This window comes from Thermobia domestica, chromosome 1, assembly GCF_964235325.1.
Source record: "Thermobia domestica chromosome 1, izTheDome1.hap1.1, whole genome shotgun sequence".
NCBI classification, from domain to species: Eukaryota; Metazoa; Arthropoda; class Insecta; order Zygentoma; family Lepismatidae; genus Thermobia; species Thermobia domestica.
In genome coordinates, this window is record NC_137454.1 from 66,115,513 (window position 1) to 66,131,869 (window position 16,357).

The following is a 16,357-nucleotide window of genomic DNA, read 5'->3' on the forward strand; positions in this document are numbered from 1 at the left end:
CCCACTCTTCTTGCGTTTATTTCTGTGCTTGCTTAGGGTGTACATGTCTTGAAGTTTAGGAACCTTCTTGAAAGTTGTAACGGAAATCTCCACTTTAGCTCCGCCCTCTTTAATACTTTCGCTAACAAATTTCATAAAATCGTCCACCGAGTAAATTTTCTTTGTGACTGTAGACTTTTTCAGGCGTAACGTAGTTTTGGTAGCTTCAGGATAGTGCCGATACTTTGCGGGTGGAAGCTTTTCGCTGCAGTTTGTGTTGAATGGGGTTATCTTGTCTTTAGCCATTTTGACAGATTTTACATGTGATTTGAAGTTAGACGATGCGTTTAAAGACACATTCGAAATAGCCAACCGCTTCCCATTACTAGCGTTCTCTGTAACTTTCTTGTTGGTCGGTTTGCTTTCCGTGGTCTTCTTATTGTCTTTGTAGCTGTTGGCGTTATTGTTGGCAAAAACTGATTGAATCTTTTCGGCTTCTTGCATTAAATTAATATTAACATTAGATTTTTTAGTGTTAGTTTCGTCTGCATTACCTTTCGAAAAACGATCGACTCTGCTCTTCACACTTGTAGTCACTGGCATAATTGTTTGTGTGCGTGTGTTGGCACCAACTTGTGTTATTTCTGGTTTGCGTGCAATAGTCGTTTTACCAGTAGTTACGTCAGTGCTTCCATGATGAATAACTGTCTTTTTCCCAGCACAACTTTCACAAGATTTAACTTCATGCGGAAATGTGTCATCGGTATTCTCATTGTTTGTAGCTGATGACCTCAAACTGTATCTTAACTGTCCATCATGACCTCTGGTACATTTCAAAGTTCCTCTTTTCACAGCAAACTCAACATATCTTGTGATCATATGGGATTCATTGACTTCATCGTAACAACGAATGAAATCGGAAATTTCTCGTAGGGATGAGCCTTCAGGGAGATCAGAAATCTGGATAGCTCGTCTAATCATAGGCCATAATTGACATAAACTTGATTTATTCTCAAAATCTTCAGCTTTTAGTGTTGCAGGTGGTCTGCCTGTTAAATTCATCTCTGTCAGTTGACCAGAAGTTCCTTTCATGCTTATCTTTTAATTTGTGCTAAATTCACTTTCCTTCTAAATTTTAAAGACAAGATTCCAAAATTTTCTACGGAATAATACGAACAGAATAAATAGTTACTTTCTTAGTCCCACATTACGCTGCGAATTTTCTGTCATAGAAACAAAATAATTTAATTGTTGAACTAGCCCTTATTTCTGGAAGAAAAGAAGCATAAATACTTTATTATTATTATTATTATTATTATTATTATTATTATTATTATTATTATTATTATTATTATTATTATTATTATTAAATATTTTCTGAACTATTTAAAACTTGTACTTTAATCTAAAAGTAGGCAGAATCAGTCTAAAACATAGATTTGTGAATTTCACCTCTTCTGTTCAACGTCTATATAGGAGGCTATAAAATAATTCTTTGATAAAAAAAACGAGAAAGGCGTAAAAGTAAATGGCCAGGTTTTCAGCACAATAAGGTTTGCTGATGTCATAGCACTGATAGCGGAGAACGAAAAGAACTTGCAGGAAGCACATTCAAACCTGAACGACCAACTTGGAAAAACATACAAAATGAAGATAAATAAGAAGAAAGCCAAAGTGATAAAGTGCACAAGAGTAGGACAGGAAGAGGCAAACATATGACTAGAGGAGAAGAAAATTGAAGACATTAAGGGTCTTCACTACAGCGAAATTAAACTACCGCTAATTTTAGAGTTTTCTGTAATATCTTCAAAAGAAATAAAATATTCGAAAAACAGAAACTTAGTGAACTAGACAATACGATTTTGAATGTGATACCGTTATCACAACTCATCTATCTGCTTTCGATTTGTAACTGTAGATAGATTTACCATTTTTTGCGGGTTCTGTAAATAGCGGCATACCAAAAGCAGATTAGGTGAACTGTGGTAAATGGGTCACATGCAAAATCGTACCGTCTGGTTCACTACGTTTCTGCTTTTCGAATATTTTTATTTGTTTTTAAGATATTACAGAAAAACTCTAAAATTAGCGGTAGTTTAATTTCGCAGTAGTGAAGACCCTTAAGACGTTCCTCTATTTGGGAAATCTAATTTCCTCGGACGGAGGAAGTGAAAAAGATATTTAAGAATAGCGCAGGATAAACAAGCATTCCATAAGAAAAGTGGACTACGAACGTTCAATGTGTCGTTGAACGTTCGTAAACGATTTATTAAGACCCTGCTATGGAGCGTGGCGCTTTGCGGATCAGAGACATGGACATTGAGAAAAGCTGAAATATCCGAGCTGGGAAGCATTTGAAATGTGGTGTTGGCGCAGAATGCTGCGCATATCATGGACCGAAAGGAAAAAGGATTAAGACGTACTAAAAGAAGCTAATGAAGGACGACATACCATGAAGATAATAGAGAAAAGAAGAAACGACATGTTTGGCCAACTAATTCAGGACTCCGATTGGATCATCGTGTTGATAAAGGGAAATGCAGAAGGAAAACCAGGAAGAGGAAGACCAATGTTAGAATTTCTCTAGATACAGTTAAGAAGAAGAGACATGATTTATTATTATTATTATTATTATTATTATTATTATTATTATTATTATTATTATTATTATTATTATTATTATTATTATTATTATTATTATTATTTATTGTTGCCTATTACAAGAATTCATCCTATTTACAACAGGTTTACACAATTGATAGTACATCTAAATGCGAACAATAAAGAAGAAAAAAGAAAAACTATCAACAAGAAAGCATCAGGATATTTAATGGGTAAATGCGTAATGCGTAAAATGCGTAAAAAAAGAATAACATGTGAATAAAATACCAGGAAGAGAAGCAGAGGCGGAACCAGGACAGCCAAATCACATACGACCAAAAACATAGAAGATACATTTGATGTCTCATATAATGTTGTTATGAACGTAGGAACAGTGAGATACTTCTAAGGTAATTTTACTAGATCATCTCTTAATACAGGGGTATAACAGAGTCCATAATTAACTAATCAAAAACAATTATTAACACATACATACATTATTGCTACAAAGCAAATTCAAAATAATAACACTAAAGGGGTTGTTGAGAGATTAATAACTTACATTGGTAACAAATTACAATTGAATCGCCTTGTATAATAAATAAGGCATAACATTGCAAATATCATAATTAAATAGCCTACTTGTCAATTAGTATTTAATATTTATACTATGGATCATCTAAAAGTGGTAAAATAGATATAACTGATGTTATGTATACGATGAGTGGCACGGCAAAATCAATTTCAATGTTATTTTGTATTAATTTGTTAAATAATCTACACGTATTTATCAAAGGTGCATTTGAATGTGCAATTGTTTTATATTTTTTACAAATAAATGTCAATTTTGTCATCAAACACTTATGTGTAATATTAAAATTTAATAAATGTAAATACTCAGAACTATCAAGGTATAAAATAGGTCTCCCAAGGGAGAGAAAAGTTTTAAAATTTCCATGTTGCCCATCAACCTATGGCTGAGTAGAAGAAGAAGAAGCATCTACGTCATATGGCAGACATAGGCGCCTGAGCCATGGGGCAAAAGGGGTCACTTGGCCCCCCACTTCCCAGACTGGGGGGGCAAACATAGCATTTTGCCACACACCCCCACTTTCAAGGCACCAAACAATATACAAAAAGTCTTGTCTTTCAGGGAAAACTACCTTTTAAATACAAAGTACTGAAATAAATTGATAAGTGTTTATCGTAGTTAATCTTCTCTCTCTCTCTCTCTCTTTGTATATATATATATATATATATATATATATATATATATATATATATATATATATATATATATATATATATATATATAATATGTGTGTGTGTTTTAATGGTGACAGGTTTTTATCTATAATGTTCAAAATGCATATGCTTGGGTCAAAATTAGTGAACCATACATAGGCAACAGCTGGAAAGAAAAATTCAAGATTCTCAGATTTCGGTAAACCATCGATACAAAGAGCTAGATTCCAGCATTCATTTGATGCTAGGTCAGTTTTAAAATGCGCATGTCCAGAACAATGTGGAGGATTAAAACAACTGCAGATGGAAAAGTGGGTACAATAACCTGTCAATCACATCCTTAGGGTGTCCCGTGCCGCAGTAGAAGAAATAACATGGTAGAAACGTGAGGTAAGATCAACTTCTGCCAGTGTCTTGTGAAGCAAAAAAAAAAAAAAAAAAAAAAAAAAGTAGAGGAGGAAGGTGGGCACTTCTACTATCAAGTGACAGTCTATGTTGATCTGTTTATCTTTTAACTTCCGAACAAAGCAAGTATACGGTAAAAGAACCAGTAACATCTTGCTGCATTGGATCATATTCGTACAATCGCTATCGCACATGTGGATGGAAAGAAGGCTACGCATCATTCTCACTTCCCTTCTTCTCTTTTATCTCCCCTCAAATCATGTGAAAGAAGTATCTTTATAGTTTCCTAAAAATTTAGACAAGAAAGAATGCAAGAGAGTTTTCATAGTTTTGGGACAGTATGTCTGTATTTCTGTATCACGCGGGTCCGGCTGGTGCTCTTTAATATCATATCTTAAACTGTGGTATGTGTTTGAGTCGAGACAAAATTTCTCTCTTGAAGTATTTTAAAAAATGAGTGCTGCGCAGAGTACACTCGAAACTGGTGAATCATCTTATACAGTGGTGCCCACCCCCCTTATGTCTATGACGCACCCCCCCCCCCAATTGTCTATCCGTATGTGTTCTTCCATGAAAAAATCTTCTTTTCGATTAATTTTACCCCCCCTCATCAAACATATTTATATAGATTTTACCCCCCCCCCAAATATTTCAATGACGCAGTTTGCGTCATAGCCCCCCCTTGTGGGCACCCCTGTCTTATATCAAGAGTGAAGATAGCATTTCTAGTGTAAGTGTGGAATCGAGACCGGGAAGTTCAAATGTCGATAATGTGTCTGACAAACAACAGCTGTTTAACACATCCACACGTAGACAATGATACTATAAAATTGCAAGATATTAGTGCTCCCAATCAACCACGCGATATTTCTTTCCCTCAAGTGTATTTCGGTAAAGTACGAAGATGCTTTCGGGCTTGTTGGTTCGATAACTACTCTTGGCTTCATTGGGATCCATTGCCAGAGCGGGTGTTTTGTTTCACTTGCATTAAAGCTACGGAGAAAAATCTTTCGTTTTCAAAAAATATGGACGAAGGGTTTACTAAAAATGGTTTCAAGAACTGGAAAAAAGCACTTGAAAAATTTTCTTGTCACGAAAATTCTCGTGTTCACCGAGAAGCAGCATTAAAATTAGTCCTTAGTAAAAAAAAAAAAAATGAACGTGAACAGTAAATTGAACAAACAAATAGCCGAAAATGTGGTGTTTGCGCAAAATGCTTTTCTTAAGGTGATTTCCTCAATTCTCTACCTGACGATACAGGGATGTGCTTTACGTGGACATTCTGAGGAAGCAGGAAACTTATACCAGCTTCTGCAGTTGAGAGCAGAGGATTCCGAAGATTTAAGCAAGTGGCTTCTTTGTTGAGATAAATGGCTCGGCCATGACATTCAAAATGAAATTTTAGAACTTCTTGCGCAATTCGTTCTTCGTGGCTTAGCATCTGATATTAAACGGCAAAAGTATTTTTCTCTTATTGTTGACGAAACTTTAGACATTTCGCGTCAGGAGCAAGTGAGCTTGTGTATTCGTTATGTAAATCAAGCATTCGAAATATACGAGGATTTTATCGGTTTCTATAAAGTAGAAGGAATGGATGCATCTACATTAACAGCAGTGATTACAGATGTGCTTGTACGAATGGATCTATCATTGCAAAACTGCAGGGGACAGTGTTATGATGGAGTTAGTAATTTGTCCGGTTGTTACTCTGGAGTCCAAGCTAAAATAAAAGAAGTGCAACCAAAGGCGCTCTATATTCACTGTACTGCCCATTCTTTACATTTAGCTTTACAGTGGGCAGTACGACAAATTCCTTGTATTAGAGATGTTCTTGAATTCGTGCGTGTGTTTGTAAATTTAATACGTGACTCACCGAAGCGTTTAGCTAATTTACGAATATTCAGAAGGGCTTGTCGGAAACTAATTACAGTTGTTCTTCAAGTGTCTCGTTGAGACCTTTATATCCGAACAGATGGACTGTGAAAGCTCTGTCATTTGACAGTGTTCTGAAGAACTACGCGCCGTTATTGGAAACCCTGTAAAATATACATGATGATGATACAAGTACAGGTGGGTCTGTCGCTGGTGGCTTGATGCGTAACATGAAGGATTTTAAAACATTTTTCTCTATGGAAGCCGCTAAGGTTGTATTTGAGCTTTGTGAAGAACTGTAAACTTCTACAATATCCTGCTTTGCCTCTTTCTGAGGCTATTGACGCAGCGATACGAACAAGAGATACTCTCACCAATCTTCGAACAGATGAACATTTTGACAGGATTTGGACTAATGCTACGACAAAAAGAGAGTTGTTAGGCGTGGAAGAACAAACTCTGCCGCGTCAGCGAAAAATTCCGAGACGACTGGAGGATGGCTCTTCAAACTACACTTTTAATGATGTGAAACAGTTGTATAAAGTAGAAATCTGGTATAGACTATTGGATACCGTTTGTGGTGAAATCGAAAGACTGTTTGACCAACAGGACGTGAATACAGCCTTAAACACAGAGAAACTTATTGTGAAAGCCGCATGTGATATACAATGAAGAACTGAGATATGTACTTGATACATATAACGATGATTTGGACGAAAGTAGACTTCGAGCTCAGCTAAGAATGTTCCGTGATGTCGTTATAAATGATGCCAGAGATGTTGTTTCAGTGCAAGACGTCGCAGATGTCCTAAGTAGCATGGGGAATATGTCATACCTCTTCTCTGAAATTAAAACTTTGCTGCAACTACATTTACTTTTTCCCCCTACAACGGCTACTGCTGAAAGAACGTTTTCAGCTCTCCGTCGATTAAAGACCTATCTTATTGTGAAGCACTATGACTCAGAGTAGACTTAATCATGTTGCTGTTCTTCAGATTTGACCAGGAAAGAGTTGACAAATTAAATATGCGTGATATAGCAAATGAATTCGTATTAAAGACAGAAATCCGCAGAAAAACATTTAGTTGTTTCTGAAGCCAAAACTATTGTGTATGTGGTGTGTTGGGAATTGCGAGTGATAGTGATATAGTTTGTGACTTTATTTTATGTATAAGCAGCTTCTACTGTAACTTAAAAATTTCGAACATTTGGTGTTTATATATATTTTTACACGCTCAGGAATTGGCCATTTTCAAGAAAGAAGCCTTAAATTTAAGTAAGTAGTAAACATATTACTTTTTTATCATGGTAGAGCAATGCAGTAATTTAGTATATAATTAGTTCGTTCTGTATAATGCTTTCAAAAGGCAAAATTCATTCCTAATTCGATTAGCAATGGTTATTCATATTGCTGTTCATAGTGAAAAATTGTTTTGACTTCTGGTCGAGTATATTTTGTTGTGAAATTCATCGAATTATCGATGCCTTGTGTAGTAAAAGAGTTCCGTGAGGAGTTTTTCTTTCTTTCTTTTCTTTTCTTTTTTTCCTTTTTTTTTTTTTGTGCGGTGAAATCTCCCAATGTTTTCGGATAATGTTCCCATTAAGGCGTCGAAAATTTTAATCAACCGAAAACCACTAGTAATTGAGGTTAGCGCAATTTATTTATTGATTGCACAATTTAATGTCATTATTATCAGAACATTTATTTACAATGGTGTGTTTTCTTCGTTGGGGTCTTACGTAGCGCAATTTGATAATGATCTTGGTTTCCGCTCAAGCGAATCCACTTTCAATTTTTAGAGGGTACAATCGGTCTAAAATGTGAGAAAATATACTGATAGATTTTCTTGTTCCACCAATAGTCTTCCTTCCCGATAGGGCGTTCAACAGTGATCATCTTCTCGTACGAACAGCAATCATGATTGCTGTAGACCACCAATACAAATAAAAATTGAAGCTATGCTTATCCTCAAAGCCAATGACACAAAGAATGAATATTTTAATAATAATAATAATAATAATAATAATAATAATAATAATAATAATAATAATAATAATAATAATAATTATTATTATTATTATTATTATTATTATTATTATTATTATCATTATAAAATTCACTTAATCTTTATTGGCCAATTTTGCCCCCCTACTATTTACATGTGTTAGGCGCCTATGGTGGCAGATTATGCTCAATGAACACTTATCAACAGATCTCCGATGTAATGCCTTTCCACATATCGAAAGGATTGTACTTTGTACTTTGGAACTGAGTATTAAATCTGAATTATACTTCTTTGTAGATAAAATGGTTGTATAGCTCTACACGTCAAAGAGAATATACTAAATAAGAATTGATAAGGAATTCTTATATATGGTACTATCAACAATGGAATTCTTCAAGAATCTTGTTTGTCATTTTTATAAACTACTTATTAAAAGTAACCCAGTGATTTGAGAGGCCTCATCACGGCAAAGTTAAAATACCGCTAATTTTACAGTAATTATGTGATATCTTCAAATAGTTAAAAGATAATCGAAATGTGGAGCAAGAGTGCCCTAGCCATTTTGAAAATCGGCATTTATTTTCGCGTTTCTAAATGGCTGCAAACGCAAAGAGATGACTCGTGATAACGGTATCTCATGTAAAATAATACTGCCTAGGGCGCTCTTGTTCCACATTTCGATTATCTTTTATCTATTTTAAGATGTCACATAATTACTGGAAAATTAGCGGTATTTTAATTTCGCAGTGATTAGGCCTCTTAAAGCTATATTGAATAATCAATAATACCAATTACGATAAAATGTTACAAGTAGATTTAAATGAAGTAAATAGGTGACATAAAGATATCCTTTTCAGAGCTACCAGCATAACTATCTCATCCCCCCCCCCTTTATCGAATGTTCTAATTTCATTACTTGAGATCCAGATCATTTGCATATAAAAGATATGCATTTGCATAAAGATGAGTAAGTACTAGTAAGTATAATCTCACCTCTTGAATGAGATTAATCCTCAAGTGAGGTTCTTACTCGTAATTCGTATGCATAAAAAAAAAAATAAAAAAAGAAGAACGAATAGGAATGAGATTGTTCTCATTGTGACACACAGTTGTTAACTTGGTTTTGATGACGTTTCATACAGAAATGACGTAATGAAGGCGAGGATCATTATTTCTTTCCTTCTTTATATCAGGAATTCACAGGTATGCAGCGAGTGAAAATATGTTATAAAATTAAAATCAGTACCATGATTTGTCCAGCACGATTTTTATTTTCTGTTGAAAAAGGGATTAAACTACGGCTACCTTCGTTTGAACATTCCAGCAATATAAAACAGTGACAACCAACTTCTCAGCACTATACATCTGCAACTCTGCTTGCAAGTTTGAGGAGCCAATTAGTATTGGACTATAGTCAATTACCCGCTTCGATGGGTTAAAATAGAAATTAGTAATATATTTCGTTACTTAGTCACTTTTTACTATTACTAAAGCGGTCTCTGATATTGGAAATTTTCAATCATTTTTATGTATCTCCTCCTCAAATTGCGGGGCTGAATTTGGACTTAAACGTCATCGGAAGTATCACTATTCATATTCGCGACCCCGAAAACTATAAATTTGGCATTTTCGATGATTTTATATATATATCCTACTCCCACCTCCTCTATGTTGCGGGACATGGTTTCGAAAGTGTCACTGTTCATTTCAGCGACGCCGAAAACTATGGATTTGATAATGATATTGGTCATTTTCGATCTTTTTTATACATCTCCTCTCTCGTCCTCCCCCAAGTTATGGGGCTGAATTTGGACGTAAAAGGGAATAGAAGTGTCACTGTTCAACTCAGCAGCCTGGAAAACTATAGATTCGACACTGATATTGGTCATTTTCCATAATTTTCATATATCTAGTCCAAGTTATGGGGCTGAGTTTGGATTTAAGCAGAATCGGAAGTATCACTGTTGTTCTCATCGTCCTCAAAAACTATAGGTTCGACATTAATATCGGTCATTTTCGATCATTTTTAAATATTTCCCTCTTCCCCTCCCCTGAGTTGCATCGTAAAAGTGAAATAATAAAAACTATCCCAAGCCCGAACCACATCTATGTTGAAAATTTGATCGAGATCGGTAGGGTGGTTCCAGAGAGTAATAATTTGTTTTAATTTCATATACAGGTTGTTTCAAAACAACACTGACAACGTTTGGGAGATGATTTCTGACAACAAGATAAGACAAAAAGTATAGACCAACTCGGGTGCACTTTAAAGGTTAATAGCTCCAAAACTATGGGACCTATCCTAGTCGGGTCAATGCTTCACTTGGAAACTAGTATGTGTCTTATCCAAAAATCCATGTTTCAGAATCCTAAAGTACTAACGAAGGAATTTTTAAAGAGGGAGTATGGCTATGGGCATATAATTTGAAGTACTCTCCAACTACCTCTATATAAACTATTGCGGAAGTACCACGGGATTCTGAAACTTGGATACTTGAATAGGGCACATACTAGTTCGTAAGTGAAACCTTGACCCAACTACGGGAGGTCCCATAGTTTTGGCGGGGCCGCGGTGGCTCAGTGGTAGAGCGTTCACCTCTGGTGCTTGGGATCCCGGGTTCGATCCCAGCCCCCGCCAAGTGAACTTTGTGGTGGACAAACACCGTGTGCGTGGGTTTTCTCGGGGTTCTCCCGTTTCCTCCCACTTTCTTCATTCCACCATTTCATTCATTACTCATTATTACCGTCTCCTTTAGCCTAACCGGCATAACCGTGGGACGTAAAACTCAATGATTTCATTTCATTTTTTCCCCATAGTTTTGAAGTTCTAGACCTTTAAAGTTAATTTTTTTTCATGTTTTCGGCAGCCTGTAACTCCGAAAGGAGGCACTTGAGCACCCAGATTGTTCTATACTTTTTTTTCTTTTTTTACTTATCTTAGTGTGAGGAATCAACTCCCAAACGTTGTCGGTGTTGCTTTTTAACACCCTGTATATAAACATAAAAAAGGGAACATTTTTGTATATGTGATGGTGAAATAAAACAGAAGTGTTAGCTGATGCAATGGTGTTAGAGGTTTCCGGGGATTAAAAAAAAAAAAAAAGCTGACTATCTCTGTTTCCCGAAAGCATAGAAGAGGTTAAAGAACGGGAGTTAAGTTTTAAAATAAGCAGAAAATTTTGGGTAGCTCCAAAATTAGAAGAAATAGAGAAAATGATCAAGTGCAATCTTATTCCTCATAAAAGGTTACGTCTAATCACACAGAGGGGATATATTAGAGTGCACATGTTGAAATTGGAAGTGGGTGGGGCACCGGTAACCCTAAGATAAAGTCGATTGTGAATTAATAAAGAACAAGAAATGGTTCCTCCCTACATCATCATTTATTTATTTTTTATATTTTTAATTGTTATTTTTTATTTATTGTATTTATTTATCATTGAGAATGCAACATGATAGATTTTGCAATTGTAAGAACTGAGCTGTTTCTCCAGCTGCTCCAGCTTACATTATCTGCAACAAACATTGTACAGTACTTACAACTCATCTTCTCATTATTCAGAGTCCCACCTCTGGTTTCCAGTACATACCCAAGATAATGCTGTGTCATCAATTGTAAATTTTGTTCTTCAAATATATATAGACCTTTATAGTCATGCACATTAGGGTCACTCTGAACTTTATAAATTTTAAATCTTGGCTCCACATCCATAAATTCTGCCATTTTGATCCACTCTCACACACTGAGAGACAAGCGAGACTGGTACTGAAGTGGTTCACGAAATTTGTAGATTAATCTCAGCTAGATGAGATTATACTCAACTTTATGCATACGAAAAGTAAGAAATCACAGTATGATTCATGAGTTCCGAGCATTTACTCAGGTGCCTCAGATTAAACACAAATGACGTCACGTTGTCTCGCTTTTTATGCATACAACCTTGAGATTAATCTGAAACACTTGAGCAAAGAGTAGGATCTCACTTTTATGCATATCACCCATTGTCTCTGGAGCCACAGCATGAAATAGCTCAACGGATGCCGTATGGAAATCGTAATTAACCAACTAAAATTTTGTTTATGTTTTGCAAAATTTCAAAACTGATGCACCAATTGTGGTCATTCTTTCTTTGTTTAAATGAGTAAACGTTTCAGGTTGCTCCACATAAAGCCCCATGGATGAATTATTAATAAGATTGGATTCTAGGACAAAAAAGGAATATGATTAAAGTTATGAAAATATATTTGGAATAAATTACTCGAATATATAGTATATTAAATCTGTAAATCTGTCTAAACGTAAAGTTACTTTTTTTTTTAAATAAGAAGATACTCTAGTCCAATTATCAAAGTTGTGGGAAAAGAAGACATACTGTTATGCGGGACTTCCAAGTATATCAAAATATTTACACTTTTTTTTTTTAACAGTAGGCCTATACAATTTATTCATAATATGTGAACATGAAGTTTCAAGCTCTGAAAGGAGATGAAATAGAGATCTTAAGGATTAGATGGTGAGCCGATGAATGTCTTGCTTCATCTGGGAGCAAACTGTATAGTGATACAAATGAAAGCGAAAGCAGTATACGGCGACGGTGATAGCATTGGCAGATAAAGCTGTTCCCCTAACTGGGTTACACTCATACTCAGCGGCAAAAATCTGTCTTCAACATTGAGGAAGGGGGGGAAGACCGTTCCCATATTTTTTTTAAAGCTATGTTCAAAGTATTTATGAAGTTGAAAAACAATGGTGTGGAGAATCAGGTGAGCAGAGTTGTCTTCACAATTGGAAGGCAGGCAGATTTGAGGCTTATTCTCGGGGGGGAGGGTGGGGGTGGGCGTGGAATGAGAGTTTTATTACGGTAGATAAATATGATTTCTGGGATAAACCTGTTGTATATTATATATCATGCGATATAGATGAAGTGACAGTCGGACATAAATCATCACATTTCTGCCTAAAAATACATTTCAAATCGGCTTATTGGAGGGAACAGTCCCCCCCTTCCTCTGGATTTGCGCCAGTGCTCATATTGCAATGTAACATTACAATCTTACGAATCTACAGGCAATTTAGGAAAAGTGACTGTGCTATAAATCTGCCACTGCTTATATTGAATTTTTATTTATTTATTTATTTTTTAAACTTCAGTGAATTTTATGTTTCGTTGTTGCGAAACAAAAATACCGAATTCCATTTCGCCCATCTTAAAGAGTAGAAGAACATGGAGTCAGCCAATGTCAAGATGTTAGTTATATATCATGATTCTAGACAAAGTGTTTCAGCATATTGTGATCTCTTTATAGAGTTTTCAGCATGTGCTGAATAAATTGAATACAAACAGTCCAAGTGAAAAAGTTGGACTTCTCCAATTGTTGTGTTCTTAAAGAAGCAGAAACTAAATAATGACAAATCAAGAAAGAATGAAATTAATGCTAAGAATCTGCGATATAAAAATAAATGTAATATTTTCTCAAGAAATGTAATAAATTTGTTGAAACTTTAAAGCCAGCAGTCACATCCTATTACATACACCTTTCCGGGGTTTGATTATAAGTACAGTTGAGGTACATTCTTTCATTTTTCCGAAACTTTTAAGTTACAGACGTGAAAATTCTAAAAATTTCAGCCAACGAAAAAGATCACAATTTGTGAGACAATCTTGTATCGATTCCCGGTCAAAACAGAACGCAGTTCTCGGAATTGGGACATAACTCGATTTTGATATTGATAGGCTGTGAAATGTAATGAATCAGTATTGGTTTCGAAATTAGTTCCAAAGAATCCCAGTATGTAATAAGTGCACGCGTCGTCATTCTAGACGTGCGCGTCTTCCCTCTCAAGCAAAGTGGGTGAGAGAGGCGAGGGCCATACTAGTGGGTTACTCCTACACTAACCCTATCAATAATAAAGTCGCCAGCGTTCTCTGTGATTACGTGTTTAGTAATCCTATTACTGGGGAAGGAGTTTCCTCTGCTTTCGCGTTCCATTTTCTCCATTTCAAGATTTTCCCTCCGAGTTGGGTGGAGTTCTGGAGAATTTTTGTATTCTTTTAAAAAATCGTGTCCAACATTCCGTTGGCTGAAGTTAGCGATCCCATGAGTTTCTCTGAGTCTCCTTCCACAAGAAGAAGAAGAAAAAAAAACTGTAAGTAATATGGAAACAATAATCGTTGTTTATTGTTTTGTTGCTGCAAGATTTATGATGTTTCTCATAATTAGAATGTAAGAAAATTAAAGAATGAAAAACTAAGGCAAACGATGTGTGCGTGTATAGTTCAGTGATATGGAGGTATGTCTCAAAGTGCAAATAGTGAAAAGTATATTTTCCTCTCGGAGATAGCACTAACTGACGGAGACGGTCAGTATCTCTGGAAAGAATGCCGCCTTGGGCCGGCAAGCGCCGGACAGCAAAGGCATGAGAATTGAACGTGTTAAATGAGTCAAAAATTAAGTGATAAATAAGCAAGTTATGATAACTGAATCTAGTTTTATGTTTGCAATTTCATTGGACTTATGTGGTTTTTAGGAAAGTTTAGATCAATTCTAGAATCTATGCATTTTTACGCAAGTTCAAACTTAGATTTATTGTAGCTCGTTATTTATATTAAAATTGCGGAATAACGAATAACCGCCACATTTTAGCATCAAATAGAGTTTTGTTACATTTTTTTCGACAATCAGAACGTTTTATGAGAATGTTGGTAAGTTTTACATGTTACTCACTTTAGTGACTTAACCTCTTGAGTTGGTTGATACTCAAAAATTGATTGAAAAATCTCGTCATACAGAAGTTTCTAGTACATTTTAGTATAATGTATCATTTTATTATAATACTATCGTAAACCCACAATTTCTAATATAAATTTTGAAATCTTCTACTTCATGTCACTTATAATAGATTCTGAGTGGCTATGATTACAACGTGAGATGAAAAGTTCAATAACTGAAGATTTTAGCATTAAGGTAAAGTAGCAATTAAAGTTTCATTGGCTTATTCAGTGAAATCTGAATTCTTTATGACCATTTTTGCATTTTTCTACATTTAACCTTTTGAGAAAACTAATAATTCCTAAACAGATTACCTAGATGAGTATAGTAGCATGTTGACCTAACTACGAGCGCACTTTCCCCCTCCACCCCTGACTACCGAAAATTACAAACCCGCCACTAACCATTGAACTTTAATAAAGAAGGTGAGAGCAAAGTAGATCAGATATTGTACACTACGCATATGCTTTTATGACATTTAAATCATAAAAACTTACATCTAAAACTTATAACTAAAACTACTTACATCTAAAACTACAACTCTTCTAACTTATAATGTCCCCATGGTAGGGTATTGATCCCATCCTTTAAAACACATCTCTTATCATCTACACAACTTAAAGCTAACTTATTTACTTCTATACTGTACAAATCGTGCTTATAACTTCTAATCAAATTCATCTTCTTATAATATTCTTTTTGGTTAATCAAACAGTCCTTATATTCGTTAAATGAAAGTTCTTTATACACAACACTCTTCTTAACACCTTTAGCTTTCTTACAACACTTTTCTTTATCGAACTTACCTTTAAAGTCTTTATCTGTTAAATCTATTTGAGGTGCTTTTATACTGTACATCTTACTTCTTAAACCCACAAACTCTTCTATGATTGTACCTTTAATCTCATCCTTCATATTACCAAGTATTTTCTTATTGATTTGTGGTATCTTATATTTGTTATCTTTAGAATAATCACTCGTGTCGAAGTAATCAATGTAATTTTTCATGTCCTCGTACACATCTTCTGTTTGAATATGGTATATATAGCTATCAGTATCTGTATAACATACTTCTATTTTGTCTTGGTATTTTGGCTTCATCACATTATAATGGAAGTCGTACATTAAATATTTTGACAAATCTAGAATTGACATACCAACATAAATCGGTTTGTTAAATTGCACTTTAACCTTGTTCATGTGAACTGCTACTAAATTTTCCGTAAAAACTGTGGTACTCTTATAATTCGGTTTTGCTACAAGCTTCTCGTATTTTTTCTCATCACTTACAAGTTTGATATTAACTCTCTTTCTAATATTTTCCATAGTCTTTCCAAAAACTGAATTGTTCATGAGCTTATAGAAGTCTTTTTCAAAGTCATTTGTTGCTCTAGTTCTCATCTGTGTGTTTAAATCAATATATTTCTTTAACCAATCTGATTGTTCGAACTCTATTACTCGATGTATCGTGTTAAGTT

General features: G+C 35.0%; 1 protein-coding gene across 1 annotated transcript in view; it reads right to left on the bottom strand.

The window, feature by feature from the left end:
* Positions 1 to 1,118: 1,118 nt before the first annotated feature.
* Positions 1,119 to 16,357, bottom strand: part of LOC145685676 (uncharacterized) — a 132,528-nt gene continuing 117,289 nt past the window's right edge. Inside the window, exon 6 of the mRNA XM_081758077.1 lies at positions 1,119 to 1,248. Within this exon, the coding sequence (XP_081614203.1) occupies positions 1,243 to 1,248 (6 nt within the window). The 3' untranslated portion in view covers positions 1,119 to 1,242. The remainder of the gene's footprint in view (positions 1,249 to 16,357) is intronic.